General features: G+C 46.0%; 1 protein-coding gene across 1 annotated transcript in view; it reads left to right on the top strand.

Moving 5' to 3' along the window:
• LOC112234311 (tax1-binding protein 1 homolog A) overlaps positions 1 to 25,728 on the top strand; it is a 46,779-nt gene that overhangs the window by 2,597 nt on the left and 18,454 nt on the right. The window contains exons 3-9 of the mRNA XM_042310437.1: positions 9,753 to 9,855; positions 11,602 to 11,792; positions 14,687 to 14,845; positions 22,835 to 22,983; positions 23,508 to 23,598; positions 23,674 to 23,859; positions 23,927 to 24,178. Of these exons, the coding sequence (XP_042166371.1) occupies positions 9,753 to 9,855; positions 11,602 to 11,792; positions 14,687 to 14,845; positions 22,835 to 22,983; positions 23,508 to 23,598; positions 23,674 to 23,859; positions 23,927 to 24,178 (1,131 nt within the window). The remainder of the gene's footprint in view (positions 1 to 9,752; positions 9,856 to 11,601; positions 11,793 to 14,686; positions 14,846 to 22,834; positions 22,984 to 23,507; positions 23,599 to 23,673; positions 23,860 to 23,926; positions 24,179 to 25,728) is intronic.

Below are 25,728 nucleotides of genomic sequence, written 5' to 3'. Positions count from 1 at the left end.
GACTAAAGACAGTACAGTGTGGGGAGCAGAGATAACATTGTCTGACTGGCTGGATGCTACTGCCTGAGCAGACATGAGATTATGATTTTAAGGAATGAAAAATACTAAAGTAATCAAATGAAAACCAAGGAAAAAACACAACTGAAGTATTTTATTATTTGATATTATTATCCTCATTTTCGATTGATGTCTACCCACTGTGGACCTGACAGAGACAATGAAATGTTTCAATGTTTTGGCAATTGAATGTTCATAATTTTGGGTTTTGGAATTTCTATTTTTTTTAAATCGCTAAAATAATTTAATGTTAAATTTTTTTAAAACAGAAATCGAAGACCGTGATTATTTTTTAATAATTGAACCTACCTCAAGAAGCACTAATCACTCAGCATTATTAGTAACTAACAACCGGAGGATAGCTAACTGCCTGAAATGTAGCTAGCTAGCTCACTGGCCAGGCAATATCCACTAGCTAGCTAATCGTGGACACATGATCAGCCAGCACCCAAGAGTGGAAGCACTAGAATGGCATCAATTGCAGCTAATTTGGTAGTTGGCTAGATGGAGCAGTCATGGCATTACTAGGCAAACTGAGTTTGCTGCCTGTCATTCCAACCCGTACAAACAGGCTAATGGGACCACTTGTTCTATGTAGCATAGTGACACACCAAAATTCAGAGGTGTGTTTGAGGGTACGTTAATGTTAGAAGGTAACCGCACTCTTGCAACACAAAAATTCTAGCTTTTTTAGTGAAAAATATATAAAAAATAAAATGTTGGGATCCGTTTTGTAAGTGTATTAATGCTTCCTCATGACCCACCAACCAAAATATGTCTTTCTTCTCCTCTTTCATCAACCAGATTCTCTTCTCCTTCTTTCCTTCCCTCTTTCCTTCCACAGAGATGTTTCCAGTAGCTGTGGTGTGGTTATTTAATGTGCAGAGGGAGGCAGGGAGAACAGACAGGTCTTGCTGGGGGGTATTTTGTGCTCGGTCTCTCACACACACATCCTTATTTATTTCTCTCTCTTTCCATCTCCCTCTTCCACCTCTCCCTTTCTTGTTGCCCCCTCCCTCTCTCCTCTCTTTCATCAGGGCCCATCAAATCTCACACTTAATTAACAGGAAATGTGAACGAGGAAACGTAATGTCTCATAAAGACACAACACATTTTATCATCCTTTAAGAAGTTACTTCAAATCCACCCAGCTCAATTACAAATGAATCAAGATGGTGGGTTTATTTGGAAAATGTAGATTGGTTAATCTGCGCTAATGGAGTCTGTGATGGTGAAGCCTCATGTGACACTACTATGTGAGGGTCTTTCTCTCGTTGTGTGTGTGTGAATGCACTACTGAGAGAGCTCCAGACACATACATCTAGCACAGCTTCTTCTTCACAGCACTTACTCACACTACCCTTGACACACACAGAGACACACACACACAGAGAGACACACACAGACGCACACAGAGAGACACACAGAGACCCACACACATAGACACACACGCATAGAGACACACACACAAGCATAGAGACACACACACACAGAGACACACACACACGCCAGAGACAAACACACACAGTGACACACAGACCCTGAGGCTCTCTGACATGCAATATGTAGGTTAGGTACAGGCTCCCCCTACTGGCTGTATATTGTCATTGACACTTTCTTCTAAAACTCAGGTTTGTGAACACAGGGATTAGGATTGGCAACACAAGGCCCAGGTGATGCTGCATGTTGATAGTCATCCACTTATCACACTTACCCATGTATCAAACACAATAATATTGGAATGAGATTTTAGTTTTTAGAAGCTCCAAAGCACTTGTATCAACTCTTATGATGTAAAACACACACACAATACACACACACACACCACACGTACACACCACACACACACAACTTTATGCTTCTGAAAAAGCCCCTGATTCAGGAGGTAGTGGAGTTGTGGCACGTTTGTGACGTTAGCTGGGAGAAACCTGTTTAGTAAGCATGTAATTAACGTGTCATCGGACCGTGTGCACACGCCTCTGAGCCGTGATGGATGGAAGCTTGGTCTGTGATTATTCTTTAACATCACTCCTGAGTCTGAACACTCCAAACCAAACTCCAGTCACCTACAACCCTCCACTATATAATTAACAAATTATTTATGTGTTCAAACCTCCCCATTAGACTAACGCGCAAGTACATAGATATGCACAAACACACACACACACAATTGTGCAAGCACACACTGAAATATAAACCGGCCCACCCTACCTTGTCATTAAAAGAGACACTTGGGCATAAAGAATGTTCTCCCTTGATAAGAGTTAGATACGTTATAAGGTGTTATAGAATGTCATCCACATTCGGAATAGGCCTTACGTGCATTAACCTCATTCATAATATCATCATAACACCAATTACTATAATCATACTAAAAACATTATCACCCTCGCACAGAACATTGTGATCAAACAAACAATCCTTATCACTCCAAACATTGTTATTGCATTAAAAGTGGATGTTGTCATTAAGGTAACACTAGCCTGTGGTTTAGCTCCATAGGATGCGTTGCGTTGTTGAGTAAATCATGGTCTGTTTCAGAAACTCTCAGCCAAGGCTGTCTCTAGGGAGATCTGGTTAGAGTGAATGGCACAACACTAATTTAGAATATTCAGGACAATATGACATATTAAATAATCTGGTTAGGTGTTGTGTGACGAAGAGAGAGAGATCTGTAGGGAGGGAGGGAGATGGAGGGATGTGGAAAGTAAGAAGCGGGAGAGAGAGAGAAGGACGGAGGAAGGGAATGAGAAAAGGAGGGAGGGAGAGAGACAGAGAGACAAAAGAGTGAGAGACAGACAGAGACAGAGAGAGAGAAGGACGGAGGAAGGGAATGAGAAAAGGAGGGAGGCAGAGAGACAGAAGAGTGAGAGACAGACAGAGACAGAGAGAGAGAAGGACGGAGGAAGAATGAGAACAGAGAGGGAGGCAGAGAGACAGAAGAGTGAGAGACAGACAGATACAGAGAGAGAGAAGGACGGAGGAAGGGAATGAGAAAAGGAGGGAGGGAGAGAGACAGAGAGACAAAAGAGTGAGAGACAGACAGAGACAGAGAGAGAGAAGGACGGAGGAAGGGAATGAGAAAAGGAGGGAGGGAGAGAGAGAGAGACAGAAGAGTGAGAGACAGACAGACAGAGAGAGAGAGAGAGAGAGAGATACAGAGAGAGAGATACAGAGAGAGAGAGAGAGAGAGAGAGAGAGAGAGAGAGAGATACAGAGAGAGAGAGAGACAGAAGAGTGAGAGACAGACAGAGACAGAGAGAGAGAAGGACGGAGGAAGGGAATGAGAAAAGGAGGGAGGCAGAGAGACAGAAGAGTGAGAGACAGACAGATACAGAGAGAGAAGGACGGAGGAAGGGAATGAGAAAAGGAGGGAGGGAGAGAGAGAGAGAGAGAAACAGAGAGAGAGATACAGAGAGAGAGAAACAGAGAGAGAGAGATACAGAGAGAGAGATACAGAGAGAGAGAGATACAGAGAGAGACAGAGAGAGAGAGACAGAGAGAGAGAGAGACAGAAGAGTTAGAGACAGACAGAGACAGAGAGAGAGGGGCGGAGGAAGGGAATGAGAAAAGGAGGGAGGGAGAGATACAGAGAGAGAGAGAGGGGTGGAGGAAGGGAATGAGAAAAGGAAGGAGGGAGAGATACAGAGACAGAAGAGTGAGAGACAGACAGAGACAGAGAGAGAAGGACGGAGGAAGGGAATGAGAAAAGGAGGGAGGGAGAGACAGAGAGAGAGAGATACAGAGAGACAGAAGAGTGAGAGACAGACAGAGACAGAGAGAGGGGGGAGGAGGAAGGGAATGAGAAAAGGAGGGAGGGAGAGGGAGAGGGGTGGAGGAAGGGAATGAGAAAAGGAAGGAGGGAGAGAGAGATACAGAGACAGAAGAGAGAGACAGACAGAATGAGAAAAGGAGGGAGGGAGAGGGGTGGAGGAAGGGAATGAGAAAAGGAAGGAGGGAGAGACAGAGAGAGAGAGAGACAGAGAGACAGAAAGGAGGACAGACAGAGACAGAGAGAGAGAGAGAGGACAGAGGAAGGGAATGAGAAAAGGAGGGGGGGAGAGGGGTGGAGGAAGGGAATGGGAAAAGGAAGGAGGGAGAGAGAGACAGAGAGAGAGAGAGAGGGGCGGAGGAAGGGAATGAGAAAAGGAGGGAGGGAGAGGGGTGGAGGAAGGGAATGAGAAAAGGAAGGAGGGAGAGAGAGATACAGAGAGAGAGAGAAGGACGGAGGAAGGGAATGAGAAAAGGAGGGAGGGAGAGATACAGAGAGAGAGAGAAGGACAGAGGAAGGGAATGAGAAAAGGAGGGAGGGAGAGGGGTGGAGGAAGGGAATGGGAAAAGGAAGGAGGGAGAGAGAGATACAGAGAGAGAGAGAGATACAGAGAGAGAGAGAAGGACAGAGGAAGGGAATGAGAAAAGGAAGGAGGGAGAGAGAGATACAGAGAGGGAGAGATACAGAGAGAGAGAGAAGGACAGAGGAAGGGAATGAGAAAAGGAGGGAGGGAGAGTGATTGTGTATGACAGTTTTACGGTGTAGGTTATGTTTGGAGTTATGATGTTCTGTCCTCTCTTACTCAGCCGTCACTTAACAACATATGCCTTCCATATCATTACATCTCTCTCCCTTCATTTAGCAGGAGGTGGGAAAAAAGTTGATTATTCTTCCCTTTAAACTAGGCTGTTTCTCCCCTTTAAACTAGGCTGTGTTTCTCCCCTTTAAACTAGGCTGTGTTTCTCCCCTTTAAACTAGGCTGTGTTTCTCCCCTTTAAACTAGGCTGTGTTTCTCCCCTTTAAACTAGGCTGTGTTTCTCCCCTTTAAACTAGGCTTTTTCTCCCTTTAACTAGGCTGTGTTTCTCCCCTTTAAACTAGGCTGTGTTTCTCCCCTTTAAACTAGGCTGTGTTTCTCCCCTTTAAACTAGGCTGTGTTTCTCCCCTTTAAACTAGGCTGTGTTTCTCCCCTTTAAACTAGGCTGTGTTTCTCCCCTTTAAACTAGGCTGTGTTTCTCCCCTTTAAACTAGGCTGTGTTTCTCCCCTTTAAACTAGGCTGTGTTTCTCCACTTTAAACTAGGCTGTGTTTCTCTCCCCTTTAAACTAGGCTGTGTTTCTCCTCTTTAAACTAGGCTGTGTTTCTCCCCTTTAAACTAGGCTGTGTTTCTCCCCTTTAAACTAGGCTGTGTTTCTCCACTAGGCTGTGTTTCTCCCCTTTAAACTAGGCTGTGTTTCTCCACTTTAAACTAGGCTGTGTTTCTCCCCTTTAAACTAGGCTGTGTTTCTCCCCTTTAAACTAGGCTGTGTTTCTCCCCTTTAAACTAGGCTGTGTTTCTCCCCTTTAAACTAGGCTGTGTTTCTCCCCTAGGCTGTGTTTCTCCACTTTAAACTAGGCTGTGTTTCTCCCCTTTAAACTAGGCTGTGTTTCTTTCTCCCCTTTAAACTAGGCTGTGTTTCTCCCCTTTAAACTAGGCTGTGTTTCTCCCCTTTAAACTAGGCTGTGTTTCTCCCCTTTAAACTAGGCTGTGTTTCTCCACTTTAAACTAGGCTGTGTTTCTCCAAAACTAGGCTGTGTTTCTCCCCTTTAAACTAGGCTGTGTTTCTCCCCTTTAAACTAGGCTGTGTTTCTCCACTTTAAACTAGGCTGTGTTTCTCCCCTTTAAACTAGGCTGTGTTTCTCCCCTTTAAAGTAGGCTGTGTTTCTCCCCTTTAAACTAGGCTGTGTTTCTCCCCTTTGTCAGCCCTTACACACACACCTCCTGCCAGCTTCTCCAATGAGGGAAGAGAACTGGGAAGGAGTGAGGGAGGGTTTGGGGTTTAAGATAAATGGTTCCATCCCTGTAATTGTATGTGGGACATTTATTTTGGTGGAGCCTAATATATATTTTTACTTCAGAAAAGGACTGGTGTTCATGTTGTAAAACACAACTGGTGAGGTAGAACTGATTTGATGCTCTTATTAACCCATCTTCAACTTTGTCTTTCTATCAAAAGAGCTGATACAAGACTGTTATTATAGGACTGTTAGTCAAATCTGGTTTGTTGATCTTACAATACCACCCGTTCTACTGTTATTAGAAAGTGATTGACTAACAAGCAGTCCTTATGAGCCCATGTCAAAACTACAGTCAGATTTTAGAGCTATACAGGAATCCCTTGCTGATTTAAAACTTGTGCTTAAAACAGGCAACTAAATGCATGTTGTTTTCAAGTTTAAGGTTAAATAAAAAAATAAAATCAATCTACACACTAACACATAATGACAAAGCAAAAACTTTTTTTTTTTTTTTTTTTTAACTTAGAAGAAAAAAAATATACGAAGATATAACATTTACTTAAGTATTCAGACCCTTTACTCCGGACTTTGTTGAAGCATATTTGACAGTGATTACAGTCTCAAGTCTTCTTGGGTATGACGCTACAAGCTTGGCACACCTGTATTTGGGGAGTTTCTCCCATTCTTCTCTGCAGATCCTCTCAAGCTCTGTCAGGTTAGATGGGGAGCGTTGCTGCACAGCTATTTTCAGGTCTCTCCAGAGATGTTTGATCGGGTTCACGTCCAGGCTCTGGCTGGGCTGCTCACGGACATTCAGAGACTTGTCCCGAAGCCACTCCTGCATTGTCTTGGCTGTGTGCTTAGGGTCGTTGTCCTGTTGGAAGGTGAACCTTTGCCCCAGTCTGAGGTCATGAGTGCTCTGGAGCAGGTTTTCATCAAGGATCCCTCTGTACTTTGCTCCATTCATCTTTCCCGCAATCCTGACTAGTCTCCCAGTACCTTCCGCTGAAAGACACCCCCACTGCATGATACTGCAACCACCATGCTTCACCGTAGGGATGGTGCCAGATTTCCTCTAGACATGACACTTGGCATTCAGGCCAAAGAGTTCAATCTTGGTTTCATCAGACCAGAGAATCTAGTGTCTCATGGTGTGAGAGTCCTTTAGGTGCCTTTTGGCAAGCTCCGGGCTGTAATGTGCCTTTTACTGAGGAGGGGCTTCCATCTGGCCATTCTACCATAAAGGCCTGATTGGTGGAGTGCTGTAGAGATGGTTGTCCTTCTGGAAGGTTCTCCCGTCTCCACAGAGGAACTCTGGAGCTCTGTCAGTGTGACCATCGGGTTCTTGGTCACCTACCTGACCAAGGCCCTTTCTCCCCCGATTGCTCAGTTTGGCAGGGCAGCCAGCTCTAGGAAGAGTCTTGTTGGTTCCAAACTTCTTCCATTTAAGAATGATGGGGGCCACTGTGTTCTTGGGGACCTTCAATGCTGCAGAAATGTTTTGGTACCCTTCCCCAGATCTGTGTTTCGACATAATCCTGTCTCGGCGCTCTACCGACAATTCCTTTGACCTCATGGCTTGGCTTTTGCTCTGACATTCACTGTGAGCTGTGGAGCCTTATATAGACAGGTGTGGGCCTTTCCAAATCATGTGCAATCAATTGAATGTACCACAGGTGGACTCCAATCAAGTTGTAGAAACATCTCAAAGATGATCAATGGGAACAGGATGCACCTGAGCTCAATTTTGAGTCTAATAGCAAAGGGTCTGAATGCTTATGTAAATAATTCATTTTAGTTTTCTATGTTTAAGAAATTTGCAAAAATGTCTAAAAAGCTGTTTTCACCTTATCATTATGGGGTATTGTGTGTAGATTGATGAGAGGGAAAACATTTTGAATCCATTTTAAAATTACAGCCTTATTCTAACAACGTGGAAAAAGTCAAGGGGTCTGAATACTTTCCGAATGCACTGTAAATATTTCGGCATTTGGATTGATGTGTATTTGACATTTAAAGAACTTATACTGCAGATGTAACAGATGGTGCCTTCCTCTAAGCAGTAGGAAGCAGATTATTCAGTCAACCTTTTCATCTGTTCCTGGTTATGGTGATATCATGACTCTACTAGTCTTAAACGTTTGGAGGCCATCTGCCGTAGTGCCCTTCGTTTTGTTACAGGGGACAGATTTGATACTTATTACTGCATTATGTATCTAAAAGTTGGCTGGACTTTGCTAAACACCCATATATCTCTACATTACTCCCTTTTTGTTTACAAGGCCCTGCTTCACAAACCTCCCTCTTCTCTAACTTTGCTGTTGAGGTATAGACACGTGAGTTGCCTAACCCGTTCACAGGACTGGTTCATCTTGATTGGTTAACTCTTGACATTCCAGGGGTCTCCACTGAGCTAGGTAAATCTACTTTTAGTTTTAATGCATTGTATTACTGGATTCAAATTCAAAAGACATTCATCTTGATGTTCTGGTGCCGTTCGGGCAATTTAAAGTATTGATTGGGGACTTATTTGTGACTTCTGGGTGGTTTGTGATGTTTTATTTGTGCTTCCCATGACTGTGTTTTTGTATATTAATGTCTATATGTTTAGGTATGATGTGTATATTTATGTTGTATGTACAGGGCACATTTGTAAAACAAGAAATAGGTCTACAGTTTGACTATTTTCTACATTGTAGAGTAATAGTGGAAACATCAAAACTATAAAATAGTACATTTGGAATCTTGTAGTAACCAAAAAAGTGTTAAACAAGTCAAAATATATTTTATATTTGAGATTCTTCAAAGTAGACATCCTTTGCCTTGATTACATTCTCTCAACCAGCTTCATGAGGTAGTCACCTGGAATGCTTTCCCAGCAGTCTTGAAGGAGTTCCCACATGCTGAGCACTTGTTGGCTGCCTTTCCTTCACTCTGCGGTCCAACTCAACCCAAACCATCTCAATTGGGGTCGGGTAATTGTGGAGGCCAGATCATCTGATGCAGCACTCTATCACTCTCCTTGGTCAAATAGCCCTTACACAGCCTGGAGGTGTGTTGGGTCATTGTCCTGTTGAAAAACAAATAATAGTCCCACTAAGAGCAAAACAGATGGGATGTTGTATCGCTGCAGAATGATGTGGTATCCATGCTGGTTAAGTGTGCCTTGAATTCTAAATAAATCACAGACAGTGAATAAATCACTGCCATTTCTGAGGCTATTAACTCTAATGACCTTATTCTCTGCAGCAGAGGTAACTCTGGGTCTTCCTTTCCTGTGGTGGTCCTCATGAGAGACACTTTCATCATAGCAATGGAAGGTTGTTTTTTTTACGACTGCACTTGAAGAAACTTTCAAAGTTCTTGAAATGTTCCTGATTGACTGACCTTCATGTATTAAAGTAATGATGGACTGTCATTTCTCTTTGCTTATTTGAGCTGTTCTTGCCATAATTAACATAGGTCTATAATGCATTACGAAGGAAAGAAATTCCACAAATTAAATTTTAACAAGGCACAGCTGTTAATTGAAATGCATTCCAGGTGACTACCACATGAAGCTGGTTGAGAGAATGCCAAGAGTGTGCAAAGCTGTAATCAAGGCAAAGGGTGGCTACTTTGAAGAATCTAAAATCTAAAATATGTTTTGAGTTGTTTTACACTTTTGGTTACTAAATGAGTCCATATGTGTTATTTCATAGTTTTGATGTCTTCACTATTATTCTACAATGGAAAAATAAAGAAAAATCCTGTGTCCAAACTTTTGACTAGAACTGTATGTATCTATACAAATAAATAGTGCACTAAATAAGGAATATCGTGCCATTTGGAATGCAACCCAGTCCTGCGATGTGTCCTGTCTTGGTGTGAGAACACTATGGTAGTGTGTGTTTTAGCTAGACCCTCTCATCCTGCTTTGGGTGTATAGGTGGGTTGGAACACAGCGAGGGATTACTACACCTTCCTGTGGTCTCCTATGCCGGAAAACTACCAACCTGGAAGCACTGTACACAGGGCTGTGGTGTTCCAAGGTACACTCACACTCACACTGTACACTTACCCTCACACACACACACACACTGTGCACACACACTGGGGTGGCAGGAAGCCTAGTGGTTAGAGCGTTGGACTAGTAACTGAAAGGTTGCAAGATCAAATCCTTGAGCTCACAAGGTAAATATCTGTCATTCTGCCCCTGAACAAGGCAGTTAACCCACTGTTCCTAGATCATCATTGAAAATAAGAATATGTTCTTAACTGACTTGCCTAGTTAAATGTAAAACCAAAAAACAGCTCTTACACTCTGACACGTGAACACTTTTTTTATTTGTATTTTTAACTTCATTTACACACTTACAAACACACACACACACACACACACAACTACTGTGGTATACTAAGACAAACCCTGGATTTAATGGTCATATAAAAACCACCTCCCTTATTTTATTGATGGAACCCAACCGCAACCGTGGTCAGAGACTTGAACACCTCTCTGCCTCTGCAGGGATAACACATATACACACACACACACAACTACCGTGGTCAGAGACTTGAACACCTCTCTGCCTCTGCAGGGATAACATATACACACACACACACACACACACACACACACACACACACACACACACACACACACACACACACACACACACACACACACACACACACACACAACTACCTTGGTCAGAGACTTGAACACCTCTGCCTCTGCAGGGATAACACATACACACACACACACACACAACTACTGTGGTCAGAGACTTGAACACCTCTCTGCCTCTGCAGGGATAACACACACACACACACACACACACAACTACCGTGGTCAGAGACTTGAACACCTCTCTGCCTCTGCAGGGTGGTCAGAGACTTGACATATACACACACACACACACACACACACACACAACTACCATGTGGTCAGCCTCTGCAGACTTGAACACCTCTGCCTCTGCAGGGATAACACATATACACACACACACACACACACACACACACACACACACACACACACACACACACACTACCATGGTCAGAGACTTGAACACCTCTCTGCCTCTGCAGGGATAACACATATACACACACACACACACACACACACACACACACACACACACTACCGTGGTCAGAGACTTGAACACCTCTCTGCCTCTGCAGGGATAACACATATACACACACACACACACACACACACACACACACACACACACTACCGTGGTCAGAGACTTGAACACCTCTCTGCCTCTGCAGGGATAACACATATACACACACACACACACTCCATGGAGGACCGGTGGACTGGTTTTACAGGGGCTGACATGGTCAGACAGTGAAAAGCCCGCTGTAGTGTGTTGGTGAAACTCTCTGACTTGTGCTGAATGTTGAACATCACTGACCGTGATCTTTACCTCAAATACAGTGAGGTTAAATTACTGGACTTTTACTCGGACTGGACTTTGACCGTTGATTGAAGAATGCATTTACTATCAGAATAAGATGAAACGTATGGAAGATGAGTGGTGCATTATAAGAGAAGATTTATACACAAAGTCAGGATTCAGCCCATAGACTGGACTGGGCCGATGTTCACAACGCCTCTCAGAGTGCTGACCTAGGATCAGTTTAGCCTTTTAGATCATAATGAGTATGATTATATGGACAAGGGGGACCAGGTCCTAGATCATTACTCCTCCAATTCACCTGATGATACTGTCTCAAAATGGCACACTACACAACCTTCGTAACGTCCTAACAATCTGTCCCCTATGCAGGGCACTATGTTCCCAAGAGTGACGGGGAGTTCTATCAGCTCTGTTACGTCACGCACATGGGTGACATCAGAGGCGCCAGCACGCCTTTCCTGTTTCGCCCAGCCACGCCCACTGAGGACTGTCTCACCGTTACCGAGGACGACAACAACTCAGACATACTGGTGGTGACCACCAAGAGCAGTGTGCTGGAGGTACACATACAGAGATGCAGTATAGCCATCGAAATGTACCAGTTCACAGTCTAAATGCAATTACCAAATATATGCCAAAAAATTCTAATCCACTTTATACAATTGGCTCCTGGCTTCCTCTCTTCTCCTCTCCTTTTCCTTCTTCTCTTCGCCCCCTCCTCTCCCTTCCTCTTCTCTTCCTTCTTCTCTTCCCCCCTCTCCTCTCCCTTCCTCTCCTCTTCCTTCCTCTCTTCCCCCTCCCCTCCCCCTTCCCCTCTTCTCTTCCCCCTCTTCTCTTCCCCCCTCTTCTCCTCTTCCTTCCTTCTTCTTCCCCCTCTCTTCTCTTCCCCCTCTTCTCTTCCTTCCTCTTCTTCCCTCCCCTCCTCTTCCTCTTCTCTTCCTTCTTCTCTTCCCCCTCTCTTCTCTTCCTTCCTCTTCTTCCCCCCTCTTCTCTTCCCCCTTCTTCTCTTCCTTCCTCTTCTTCCCTCCTCTCCCTTCCTCTTCTCTTCCTTCTTCTCTTCCCCCTCTTCTCTTCCTTCCTCTTCTTCCCTCCTCTCCTTTTCCTTCTTCTCTTCCCCCCCTCCTCTCCCTTCCTCTTCTCTTCCTTCTTCTCTTCCCCCTCTTCTCTTCCCTCTTCTTCCCTCTCTCTTCCTCTTCTCTTCCTTCTTCTCTTCCCCCTCTTCTCTTCCTTCCTCTTCTTCCCTCCTCTCCTTTTCCTTCTTCTCTTCGCCCCCTCCTCTCCCTTCCTCTTCTCTTCCTTCTTCTCTTCCCCCTCTTCTCTTCCTTCCTCTTCTTCCCTCCTCTCCTTTTCCTTCTTCTCTTCGCCCCCTCTCTCCCTTCCTCTTCTCTTCTCTTCCCCCTTCTTCTCTTCCCCCTTCTCTTCTTCTCTTCCTTCCTCTTCTTCCCTCCTCTCTCTTTTCTCTTCTTCTCTTCGCCCCCTCCTCTCCCTTCCTCTTCTCTTCCTTCTTCTCTTCCCCCTCTCCTCTCCCTTCCTCTTCTCTTCCTTCTTCTCTTCCCCCTCTCCTCTCCCTTCCTCTTCTCTTCCTTCTTCTCTTCCCCCTCCCCCTTCCCCTCCTCTTCCCCCTCTCCTCTTCCTTCTTCTCTTCCCCCTCTCCTCTCCCTTCCTCTCCTCTTCCTTCCTCTCTTCCCCCTCCCCCTTCCCCTCCTCTTCCCCCTCTTCTCTTCCCCCTCTTCTCTTCCTTCCTCTTCTCTTCCCTCCTCTCCTCTTCCTTCCTCTCTTCCCCTCTCTTCCCCCTCTCCCTTCCTCTTCTCCCCTCTGCCTTCCTCTTCTCTTCCCCCTCTGCCTTCCTCTTCTCTTCCCTCCTCTCCCTCTTCTCTTCCCCCTCTCCCTTCCTCTTCTCTTCCCTCCTCTTCCTTCCTCTCCTCTCCCTTCCTCTTCTCTTCCTCCTCTCCCTTCCTCTTCTCTTCCCCCTCTCCCTTCCTCTTCTCTTCCCCCTCTGCCTTCCTCTTCTCTTCCCCCTCTGCCTTCCTCTTCTCTTCCCCCTCTGCCTTCCTCTTCTCTTTCCCTTCCTCTCCTCTTCCTTCCTCTCTTCCCCTCTCCTCTCCCTTCCTCTCTTCCCCTCTCCTCTCCCTTCCTCCCTTCCTCTCTTCCCCCTCTCCTCTTCTTTCCTCTCTTTCTCCTCTCCCTCTCATCCTCCTTCTTCTCTTCCCCCTCTCCTCTCCCCTCCTCCTCTTCTCTTCCTTCCTCTTCTCTTCCCCCTCTCCCTTCCTCTTCTCTTCCCCCTCTCCCTTCCTCTTCTCTTCCCCCTCTCCCGTCCTCTTCTCTTCCCCCTCTCCCTTCCTCTCCTCTTCCTTCTTCCCTTCCTCTCCTTTCCTCTCTTATTCTCTTCCCCCTTTCCTCTCCCTTCCTCTCTTCCTTCTTCTCTCCCCCTTTCCTCTCCCTTCCTCTCTTCCGTCTTCTCTTCCCCCTTTCCTCTCCCTTCCTCTCTTCCCCCTCTCCTCTTCTTTCCTCTCTTTCTCCTCTCCCTCTCCTCTTCCTTCTTCTCTTCCCCCTCTCCTCTCCCATCCTCTCTCTCCCCCTCTCCTCTCTTCCCCCTCTCCTCTCCCATCCTCTCTCCCCCTCTCCTCTCCCATCCTCTCTCCCCCTCTCCTCTCCCCTCCTCTTCCTTCCTCTCTTCTTCCTTCCTCTCCCTCCTCTTCCTTCCTCTCTTCTCCCTTCCTCTCCTATCTGTCCTCTCTTCTCTCCCTTCCTCTCTTCACCCCTCTCCTTTCCTCTCCTCTTCCTTCCTCTCTTCCTCTCCCTTTATTTCCTCTCCTCACCCCTTTCCTCTCCTCTCTTCCTCTCCTCTCCCTTCCTCTCTTCCTCTTCTCTCCCTTCTTCCCTTCCCCCCCCTCTCCTCTCCCTTCCTACTCCTCTTCCTTCCTCTCTTCCCCCTCCTCTCCTCTTCCTTCCTCTCTTCCCCCTCCTCTTCCTTCCTCTCTTCCCTCTCCTCTCCCTTCCTACTCCTCTTCCTTCCTCTCTTCCCCCTCTCCTCTTCCTTCCTCTCTTCCCCCTCTCCTCTTCCTTCCTCTCTTCCCCCTATCCTCTTCCTTCCTCTCTTCCCCCTCTCCTCTTCCTTCCTCTCCTCTCCCTTCCTCTCTCTCCCCCCCCACTCCTCTCCCTTCCTCTCCTCTCCCCTCCTCTTTTCTCTCTTCCTCTCCTCTTCTGTCCTCTCTTCCCCCTCTCCTCTCCTCTCCTTTTCTCCCTTCCTCTCCTCTTCCGTCCTCTTTTCCCCCTCTCCTCTCCTCTCTTCGCCCTGTCCTCTCCTCTCTTCCTCTCCTCTCCCTTCTCCTCCCGTTATTTCCTCTTTCCCTCTCCCTTTCTTTCCTCTCTTCCCCCCTCACCTCCCCCTTCCTCTCTTCCTCTCCTCTCTCCCCCTTTCCTCTCTTTCCCTCTCCCCTCCTGTGGTGAGCAGCAGCGTGTAGAGGAGGCGCAGCAGGAGCGCAGGGAGCTGTTGAAGAGATTACATCACCTTCAGAAGGAGAAACAGCAGCTGCAGGAGGAGCACAGGAGGCTGCACAGAGAGAGGGAGCAGGAGAGGGAGACCTGCTACCTTCTACGCACGCACAACCAGGTGAGGGAGGGAGAGGAGGGGGAAGAGAGGAAGGGAGAGGGGAGGGGGAAAGAAGAGAGGGAGAGGGGTAGAGGAGAGAGGAAGGGAGAGGTGAGGGGGAAGAGAGGAGGAGGAAGGGAGAGGTGAGGGTGGAATAGAGGAAGGGAGAGGTGAGGGGGAAGAGAGGAAGGGAGAGGTGAGGGGGAAGAGAGGAAGGGAGAGGTGAGGGGGAAGAGAGGAAGGGAGAGGTGAGGGGCAGAAGAGAGGAGCGTCACGGAGAGGGGGGAAGAGGAAGGAGAGGGAGGAGGAGAGGGGAGAGGAGGGGGAAGAGAGGAAGGGAGAGGTGAGGGGGAAGAGAGGAAGGGAGAGGTGAGGGTGGAATAGAGGAAGGGAGAGGTGAGGGGCAGAAGAGAGGAGTGTTACGGAGAGGAAAGGAGAGGGAGGAGAGAGGAAGGGAGAGGTGAGGGGGGAAGAGAGGAGAGAGGAAGGGAGAGGTGAGGGTGGAATAGAGGAAGGGAGAGGTGAGGGGGAAGAGAGGAAGGGAGAGGTGAGGGGGGAAGAGAGGAAGGGAGAGGTGAAGGGGGAAGAGAGGAAGGGAGAGGTGAGGGTGGAATAGAGGAAGGGAGAGGTGAGGGGCAGAAGAGAAGAGCGTCACGGAGAGGAGAGGGGGAAGAGAGGAAAGGAGAGGGGGAGCGGAAGGGAGAGGTGAGGGGGAAGAGAAGAAGGGAGAGGTGAGGAGGAGGGGGGGAAAGGAGGGAGAGGAGAGGGGAGGAAGGGAGAGGAGTGGGGGAAGAGAGGGAGGAATGGAGAGGATTGGGGGAAGGGAGAGGCGAATGAGGGGGAAGAGAGAGGGGAAGAGAGGAGAGGAGAGAGGGGGAAGAGAGGAGAGGAGAGAGGGGGGAGAGGGAGGGGAGGAGAGAGGAGTGGGGGAAGAGAGGGAGGAATGTAGAGGAAGAGAGGGGGAGGAGAGGGAGGGAAGAGAGGGAGAGGAGTGGGGGAAGGGAGAGAGGAATGGAGAGGATTGAGGAAGAGAGGGAGGAAGGGAGAGGAGAGGATGAGGGGAGAGGAAAGGAGTGGGGGTAAGAGATGGAGGAATGGAGAGGATTGGGGGAAGAGTGGGGAGGAGAGGAGGGAAGAGGGGGAGAGAGGAGGGAAGAGAGGTGAGGGGGGAAGAGCAGAGAGGAAGGGAGAGGAGAGAGGAAGAGAGGAATGGAGAGGAGAAGAAGAGCGGGAGAGGAAGGGAGAGGAGAGGAAGGGAGAGATGGGAGTGGAGAGGAAAGGAGAGGAGAGAGGAAGAGAGGAAGGGTGTGGAGAGGGGAAGGGAGTGAAGAGGAATTTGAGAAGAGAGGATGAGATGAAGAGGAAGAAAGGAGGAGAGAGGAAGAGAGGGAGAGGAAGGGAGGAGAGGGGGGAAGAGGGGAGAGAGGAAGGGAGAGGACGAGAGGAGTGGGAGCAGAAGGGGGGAGGAGGAGAGGAAGAGAGGAGAGGGGGAGAGGAGAGAGGAAGGGAGAGTAGAGGAGAGGGGGAGAGAGATGAAGGGAGAGGAGAGGAAGAGAGTGGGGAAGGAGGAGGAGAGAGGGAGATGAAGAGAGGAAGGGAGAGGAGAGGAGGAGAGATGAGCACAGGAGGCTGCACAATCCATGGTTGAAATGTTAAAATGTGTATTTTTCCAAAAATAGACACACCCTATGTGTTTTATTAAAATCGACTATATGCACTGAGCTTGTTGGATGCATTAAGTACACTGTTTGATGAAAGAATTAAGATACAAATGGCTCTAGAGGGAGTTCACCGGGCCAGGCTCAGACTTGGTGAAAAAAGAGAGACAACAAGCAGCTGTCGTCTCTCTCTCCTCCCTGCTGCAACGACCTCCACAGAAAGTTCTGTTACCAAAACCTTCATTTGTTTAGGAAAAACCTTCCCTATTCCCTGAACCCTTGCTCTCTTTACGTGACACATGTATGCATCTCATGCACGTGACCAATAGGGCCTGACCTATAGCCTGTCACAATCACATCAATAAAGTGGTTATAACAAACTCCCAACACTGTAACATATGTGACAGCAAAATGGATGTGGAGAATGTGAAAATAAACTCGAAATGGGGGAATGTTTACTGGTTGCTCAGGAGGGAAAGGGGAAGTCAGATCTGTGGAAGAAATTTGACTTAGTTGTGGAAGCAACTGGTGATGAAGAAAAATAAAAAAGTTTAGGAGCAAACGCTGCCTGGATATTATCTGTGCCAAACAGGTGCTGTTAGGTTACAATATAAATGACCATTTGGAACAGTGTTAACAACACTAAATAAATGTATTTGTGTATCTTTTTTGTAAAGCCTTTATTAGAGCAAAGACTAAAAACAGTCGCATGCATTCGTGAATGGAATGGTTTCTTTATAGTTTAGGCTAATTATTCAAGGCTCCCTTTGTTATTTCATTTTCAAACTAAAATGTTTGATTGCTTTTCAAATCATGAATGACTCGTATGCTGTGTGATGACATGGACGATTGCATGATTGATGGGTAGAGCAGCCGATATATTGACATATGGGCCTAAGTAAGTTATGGTATGAAGACCGCTGAACAGGCCTTAGGCCTACAGATCGATGGTAGTTATACAAGGCTGCTATACTAACCCTACTGATGGTAATGCCATTAGTCATATTATAAGGATGATCATAATAACAATGATAATAATAAGAAAAGAGGGTATAGGAGTGATGGCTGCGTCAGTAGTATGTGTGACAAACAGGTGCTGTTTTTCTGTTAAAAAACAAGAATGTATAAAGCCTTTATTACAGCATAGCAAAGATTAAAAACAGCTGAATTTGTGAAATTGCTTTATCCAACATGGTTGTGTGAGGCTTGGTGCTCAAGGAATCAGTACGCTATTAAACAAACAGGCAAAATGTCTTATTTCTGTATGTATACACTACCGGTCAAAAGTTTTAGAACAGCTATTCATTCAATTTAAAAAGATATATATTTAAACAAATATTTTCTACATTGTAGAAGAGTGGTGAAGACATCAAAATTATGAAATAACACATATGGAATAATGTATTAATCAAAAAATTGTTAAACACTCTTGGCATTCTCTCAACCAGCTTCATGAGGTAGTCACCTGGAATGCATTTCAAATGAACATGTGTGCCTTGTTAATTTGTGAAATGTCTTTCCTTCTTAATGCGTTTGAGCCAATCAGTTGTGTGACAAGGTATTGGTGGTATACAAAAGATAGCTCTATTTGATCAAATATGTCTCAGTCCATATTATGGCAAGAACAGCTCAAATAAGAAAAGAGAAACGACAGTCCATCATTACTTTAAGACATGAAGGTCAGTCAATGCGGATAATCATTAGACTTAACAGCCTCAGAAATTGCAGCCCAAATAAATGCTTCACAAAGTTCAAGTAACAGACACATCTCTACATGAACTGTTCAGAGGAATCAGGCCTTCACTGTGTGAATCAGGCCTTCATGGTCGAATTTCTGCAGAGAAACCACTACTAAAGGACACCAATAAGAACAAGAGACTTGCTTGGGGCATGAAACATGAGCAATGGACATTAGACAGGTGGAAATCTATCCTTTGGTCTGATGAGTCCAAATTTGAGAGTTTTGGTTCCAACCGCCGTGTCTTTGTGAGACTCAGAGAAAGTGAACGGATGATCTCCGCATGTGTGGTTCCCACCGTGAAGCATGGAGGAGGAGGTGTGATGGTGTGGAGGTGCTTTACTGGTGACACTGTAGGTGATATATTTAGAATTCAAGGCACGCATGACCAGCATGGCTACCACAGCATTCTGAATCAATACACCATCCCATCTGGTTTGCGCTTAGTGGGACTATCATTTGTTTTTCAACAGGACAATGACCCAACACACCTCCCAGGCTGTGTAAGGGATATTTGACCAAGAAGCAGAGTGATGGAGTGCTGCATCAGATGACCTGGCCTCCACAATTACCTGACCTACACAATCACCCCTACCTCAACCCAATTGAGATGGTTTGGGATGAGTTTGGCTGCAGAGTGAAGAAAAAGCAGCCAACAAGTCCTCAGCATGTGGGAACTCCTTCAAGACTTGGAAAAGCATTCCAGGTGAAGCAGGTTGGGAGAATGCCAAGAGTGTGCAAAGCTGTCATCAAGGCAAAGGGTGTCTACTTTGAAGAATCTCAAATATAAAATATATTTTAATTTAAAACTTTTTTGGTTACTACAGGATTCCATATGTGTTATTTCATAGTTTTGATGTCTTCACTATTATTCTACAATGTAAAAAATAGTAAAAATAAATAAATAAACCATTGAATGAGGAGGTGTGTCCAAACTTTTGACTGGTACTGAATATATGGATGATTTCTAAAGCCAGGCACATTTAACGGTTAGACTATTGATTATGGACCTAATTAAGTTGGTTTCCTCTCTCCGCATTGTTCTCAACACCAATATGCTGGTTAACTTTGCTATTATGCACATAGCAACATGGTCTAGGAAAAGGCTTCAATTCAACAGCACAATGTTTCAGAACCGCAGACAGTGACCGCTATCCAACGCGGGAGCTGGCACATTTGTTATGAAATATTTGTTTTCTTAGTGTTGCACCATCGTTCTTACATAATATCACCATATACAATTTCAGTAATGCACGTTTTAGAGTGATGGACTGTGCCATCTCCACAGCCTCCACAATGCATTAATCCACTGAGACTGGTGTCTTGTGCACCATGAAAGAAATAACAGTAATTTGCGACTGATTGCTCGACTAAAGATCAAAAGTCTATCGACCAAACAATCGATCAGTCGACTAAATGTATATAAAGAGTGTATATAAAAAATACCTTAAGTATTCAGACCCTTTGCTCTGAGAATCGAAATTGAGCTCAGGTGCATCCTGTTTCCATTGATCATCCTTGAGATGTTTCTACAACTTGATTGGAGTGCACCCGCGGTAAATTCAATTGATTGGACATGATTTGGAAAGGCACACACCTGTCTCTATAAGGTCCCACATTTGACAGTGCATTTCAGATCTAAACCAAGCCAGGTTGAAGGAATTGTCTATAGAGCCCCGAGACGACAGGATTGTGTCGAGGCACAGATCTGGGGAAGAGTACCAAAACATTTCTGGTCCCCAAGATCACAGTGATTCATCATTCTTAAATGGAAGAAGTTTGTAACCACCAAGACTTCCAAGATCTGGCCGCCCGGCCAAACTGAGCAATCGGGGGAGAAGGGCCTTGGTTAGGGAGGTGACAGAGAACCCGATGGGCACTCAGACAGAGCTCCAGAGTTCCTCTGTGGAGATTGGAGAACCTTAGAGAAGGACAACCATCTCTGCAGCACTCCACCAATCAGGCCTTTATGGTAGAGTGGTCAGACTGAAGCCACTCCTCAGTAAACGGCACATGACAGCCTGCTTGGAGTTTACAAAAGGCACCTAAAGGACTCTTTGACCTGAACAAGATTCTCTGGTCTGATGAAACCAAGATTGAACTCTTTGGCCTGAATGCCAAGTGTCACGTCTGGAGGAAACCTGGCACCATCCCTACGGTGAAGCATGGTGGTAGCAGCATCATGCTGTGGTGATGTTTTTCAGCTGCAGGTACTGGGAGACTAGTCAGGATCGAGGGAAAGATGAATGGAGCAAAGTACAGAGGGATCCTTGATGAAAACCTGCTCTAGAGCACTCAGGACCTCAGACTGGGGCAAAGGTTCACCTTCCAACAGGACAATGACCCTAAGCACACAGCCATGACAATGCAGGAGTGGCTTCGGGACAGGTCTCTGAATGTCCTTGAGCGGTCCTGCCAGAGCCCAGACTTGAACCCGATCGAACATCTCTGGAGAGACCTGAAAATAGCTGTGCAGCAACGCTCCCCATCCAACCTGACAGAGCTTGAGAGGATCTGCAGAGAAGACTGGGAGAAACTCCCCAAATACATTTGTGCCAAGCTTGTGTCATACCCAAGAAGACTTGAGACTGTAATCGCTGCCAAAGGTGCTTCAACAAAGTCCTTCTTAACGGGTCTGAATACTTATGTATTCATTTCTGCAACCCTGTTTCTGCTTGGTCATTATGGGGTATTGTGTGTAGATTGATGAGGAAAATAATAACAATTTAATCCATTTTAGAGTAAGGCTGTGACGTAACATAATGTGTAAAAGGTTGAGGGGTCTGAATTCTTCCCAAATGCTCTGTATATTGTAGTCAGGAAGCTGTACAGGGAGGGGAAGCAGGAGAGACACCTGTGAGTAGTCGGTCGGTGCCAGTTCCTCTTCAGTGATCACAGGTTAAAAACATCAAAGGCCTGAAGTTTATGAATGATCCCTGTCCATGTTTGTACACACAAAGCAGTGTGTGTGTGTGTGTCTCTGTGTGAACTGTGTATTTGCAGAGTGTCATTATTTTTTCTTTTTTTTTCTTTGCTTGTTTGTGTGTGTGTGTGTGTGTGTGTGTGTGTGTGCCAGTCTCTCTGTCCCTCTTTAATGATCTGAGTCACTGGGCCTGAACGTTAACGGGATACGGTCTCCCAAGCATCTGGCGTCAGGGCGATTCCATCTCAACCACAGAGTAATCAAATATGACGTCAAGCCCACACACACACACAGTCAATCCCACAAACTACTCCGCCTCCCCACACACACACATTCTCATTCACCCGCACAGACACACACTAACAATGCCACCCGCTTGCAATGTGTGTGGAATGAGAGACTGGTGTCCACAAAACCACCTGAGTGAAACAAGGCCCCGCCCAGCTTTAGGGACAAACATGACTCAGTCACGCCATTCTACTAGGGGCACTATTATGTCTCTCGCCCTCTCTGTGTTTTTCTCTTTCTTCTCCATCGCTCTCTCTTTCTTTCTCTCGCTCTTTCCCCCTCTCTGTCTTTCTTTCTCCTTTTCCTGTCTCATCTTTTATCTTAGTGCAACTGCTGAGAATTACTTAAATGTTGTAATTTATTTTAAATAGCATTTGTTGTGCTGTAGAGTGAATAACCAAACTGCCAGGGGAGAAGTTTGATGATATTGGAACCAGTCTCTTACTGCCCCCTGGTGCTTTTTCTTAGACATTAACTTTGCTTTGTGTGTGTGTGTGTGTGTGTGTGTGTGTGTGTGTGTGTGTGTGTGTGTGTGTGTGTGTGTGTGTGGAGTATGGGAAAGAGGGATACACTTAGTCAGCACTGATTAAAATATCCTTTAGCTGGAACATGAAAACATAAGTACATATTTTGCGGCTGCTAGTTTTACGATGACACTTTTTATAAGGTCTTAATGCGCTGCTGAAGTGCCTCCCAAACGTCTGCAGTTAAATCGTACGGCCATCCAGGGATCCAAGCCCAAGGGAGACGAGGTGTGTGTGTGTTTGTTTTATATATTTTTCGTATACTGCACCTGTCTGTTTGCGTCTGATGCTCAAGTGTGTGTGTGTGTTGCGAGATGGAGGGGTGTGTGTAGGCATTCTTGTCTGTCAGGTGCAGTGTGTGTTGTGGGTGATTTAATGTCCTCTACTTCTCAACATGAGCGTGTTCCAACAGGAGAGATTACTGGCTGGACCAGGTACAGGCTAGTACGGTCTTCCTCTCCCTGTCTCCTCTCCTCTTCAGAACATTAGGAGGGAAAACTAGTACGGTCTTCCTCTCCCTGTCTCCTCTCCTCTTCAGAACATTAGGAGGGAAAACTAGCCAGTGTGTTTTGAAGGGAAACAGGCCTGACATTCATTATCACACAGCATTTCCATTGATCGACAAAGGGGCAAACTCAGGGGGGCCAAGCATCTGTAGGATTTTGCTCCTCCCGACCCTTGTTAAGGTCATTGATTAGATAGGAACTCCCCTCACCTGGTTGTCTAGGTCTTTATTGAAAACAAATTGAAAGGAAACCAGCAAACACTCGGCAGCCCTCCAGGAACCAAGTTTGACACCCTTGGTCTGACTGGACTGACTTCCTGTGTCTGTGTTCGGTTGACAGTGTGATTGACTGGTTAAGTGTGGTGTGGTTGCAGGAGCTGCTGCGCTCCTCCCAGGGCCTGTCTGAGGAGAGGGAGGAGGTGAGGAGGAGGTTGCAGGAGGCCACAGACCGGGTCAGACAGGTGGAGGAGGACCTACTGGGAGTCACACAGAGAGGACTGCAGAAAGAGACCGAACTGGACTGGTGAGGAGGAACACACACACTGGAAGGATAGGAACTGGACTGGTGAGGAGGAACACACACACTGGAAGGATAGGAACTGGACTGGTGAGGAGGAACACACACACTGTAAGGATAGGAACTGGACTGGTGAGGAGGAACACACACACTGGAAGGATAGGAACTGGACTGGTGAGGAGGAACACACACTGGAAAGATAGGAACTGGACTGGTGAGGAGGAACACACACACTGGAAAGATAGGAACTGGACTGGTGAGGAGGAACACACACACTGGAAAGATAGGAACTGGACTGGTGAGGAGGAACACACACACTGGAAAGATAGGAACTGGACTGGTGAGGAGGAACACACACACTGGAAGGATAGGAACTGGACTGGTGAGGAGGAACACACACACTGGAAGGATAGGAACTGGACTGATGATGAGAAATGCACACACCATAGATACTCTACAGAGAACTAACATTATTGATGTTATTGCAGTAGAATCCTCTATCTGTTGTGATGGTTATTGTTATTGTGCAGTCTGAGAGACAGGTTGAAGAAGCTGACAGCAGAAAGAGACAGTCTGGAGACTCAACTGAAGAACGACAAGGACGAGAGGGACCTCTACAAGGTGAGAGGATACACCCTGTGTGTGTGTGTGTGTGTGTATGTCTGTGAGTTTCTAATTGTGTGTGTGTGTGTGTAGGGCCACCTGCGCAGCACGGAGCTGGAGAACACTAAGCTGAGTGCAGAGCTGCAGATGCTGAAGGCTGTGGAGCTCAACAGAGAGGTGACCATCACTCAGTTCCAGGAAGAACTGGACAGGCTCCGAGCCTGCGTCACTCAGAAGGACCGCGTGGAGAAAGAGCTGCACACACACGCTGTCGACAAGGTGAAGGGGGTTGTGGGGGGAGTGTGTGTGTGTGTGTTTAAACCTGTCTGCTCTGCCTTCTCTCCAGGCTGAGATGGGTCGTCTGAAGGAGCAGCTTCGCCAGTGTGAGGAGCAGCTCCAGGCGTCTCGCCAGCAGGCCGCCATGTTGGCGTCGGAACTCCGTGACTCAGCGAACGCCCGCGATCGCACCATGACTGAGCTGTACCGCGCCCGCCTAGAGGCCGACTCCCTCCGTGCCAGCCTGGCCGATGCCCAGGCCGAATGCCGGAGGATGGAGACACAGCTGGACCACATGAGGACCACCTCCCAGCAGGAAGTGGTAAGGGGACCATAACAGAAATAAGAAGATGGTAAACTCCATTCAGTTCATATTAACGGCCATTGTGCATTTTGCCCCTACGTTGTAAATGGACTGTGTGGTGCATTCTGGGCAAAGGAGTGAATGGGAGTCAATTGGGCGCTAGCACAAAAGCAACATTAGCATGAATTACATGAACAAGAAGCATATTACAAATCTTTTCAGAGATGTGAGATAATTAACTTGTTCTATGGAATATTGTATAGTCAAGGAAAATAGGCAGGTTTCTTGACTCACCCTGACTTTTATGAAGGGATTGGGTGATTATTAGCTTAGCAACAGTGTGACGCAGCATGACAACGTGAACGTGATTGGTCAACAGTCGGGGCATTAAACATTCCCCCATTCAGGGAGATTACCATCTCCTAATTTCTTCAAAGTATATCAAATCTATTTTTATCGGTCACATAACACATGGTTAGCAGATGTTATTGGTCTCATACACTTGGTTAGCAGATGTTATTGGTCACATACACATGGTTAGCAGATGTTATTGGTCTCATACACTTGGTTAGCAGATGTTATTGGTCACATACACATGGTTAGCAGATGTTATTGGTCACATACACATGGTTAGCAGATGTTATTGGTCTCATACACTTGGTTAGCAGATGTTATTGGTCTCATACACTTGGTTAGCAGATGTTATTGGACACATACACATGGTTAGCAGATGTTATTGGTCACATACACATGGTTAGCAGATGTTATTGGTCACATACACATGGTTAGCAGATGTTATTGGTCACATACACATGGTTAGCAGATGTTATTGGTCACATACACATGGTTAGCAGATGTTATTGGACACATACACATGGTTAGCAGATGTTATTGGACACATACACATATTTATCAGATGTTATTGGACACATACACATGGTTAGCAGATGTTATTGGTCTCATACACATGGTTAGCAGATGTTATTGGACACATACACATGGTTAGCAGATGTTATTGGTCACATACACATGGTTAGCAGATGTTATTGGTCACATACACATAGTTAGCAGATGTTATTGGACACATACACATGATTAGCAGATGTTATTAGTCACATACACATGGTTAGCAGATGTTATTGTGAGTGTAGTGAAATGCTTGTGCTTCTAGATTCCACAGTGCAGCAGTATCTAACAGGTAATATCTAACAATTCCACAACAAAACCTAATACACACAATCTAGTAAAGGAATGGGATGAGAATATATACAGTGCCTTGCGAAAGTATTCGGCCCCCTTGAACTTTGCGACCTTTTGCCACATTTCAGGCTTCAAACATAAAGATATAAAACTGTATTTTTTTGTGAAGAATCAACAACAAGTGGGACACAATCATGAAGTGGAACGACATTTATTGGATATTTCAAACTTTTTTAACAAATCAAAAACTGAAAAATTGGGCGTGCAAAATTATTCAGCCCCTTTACTTTCAGTGCAGATCTCTGAATGATCCAATGTTGACCTAAATGACTAATGATGATAAATACAATCCACCTGTGTGTAATCAA

The sequence above is a fragment of the Oncorhynchus tshawytscha genome, linkage group LG31 (genome assembly GCF_018296145.1).
Source record: "Oncorhynchus tshawytscha isolate Ot180627B linkage group LG31, Otsh_v2.0, whole genome shotgun sequence".
NCBI lineage: Eukaryota > Metazoa > Chordata > Actinopteri > Salmoniformes > Salmonidae > Oncorhynchus > Oncorhynchus tshawytscha.
Note: the sequence above shows the minus strand (reverse complement) of the source record. Positions and strands in the feature narration are given on the sequence as shown.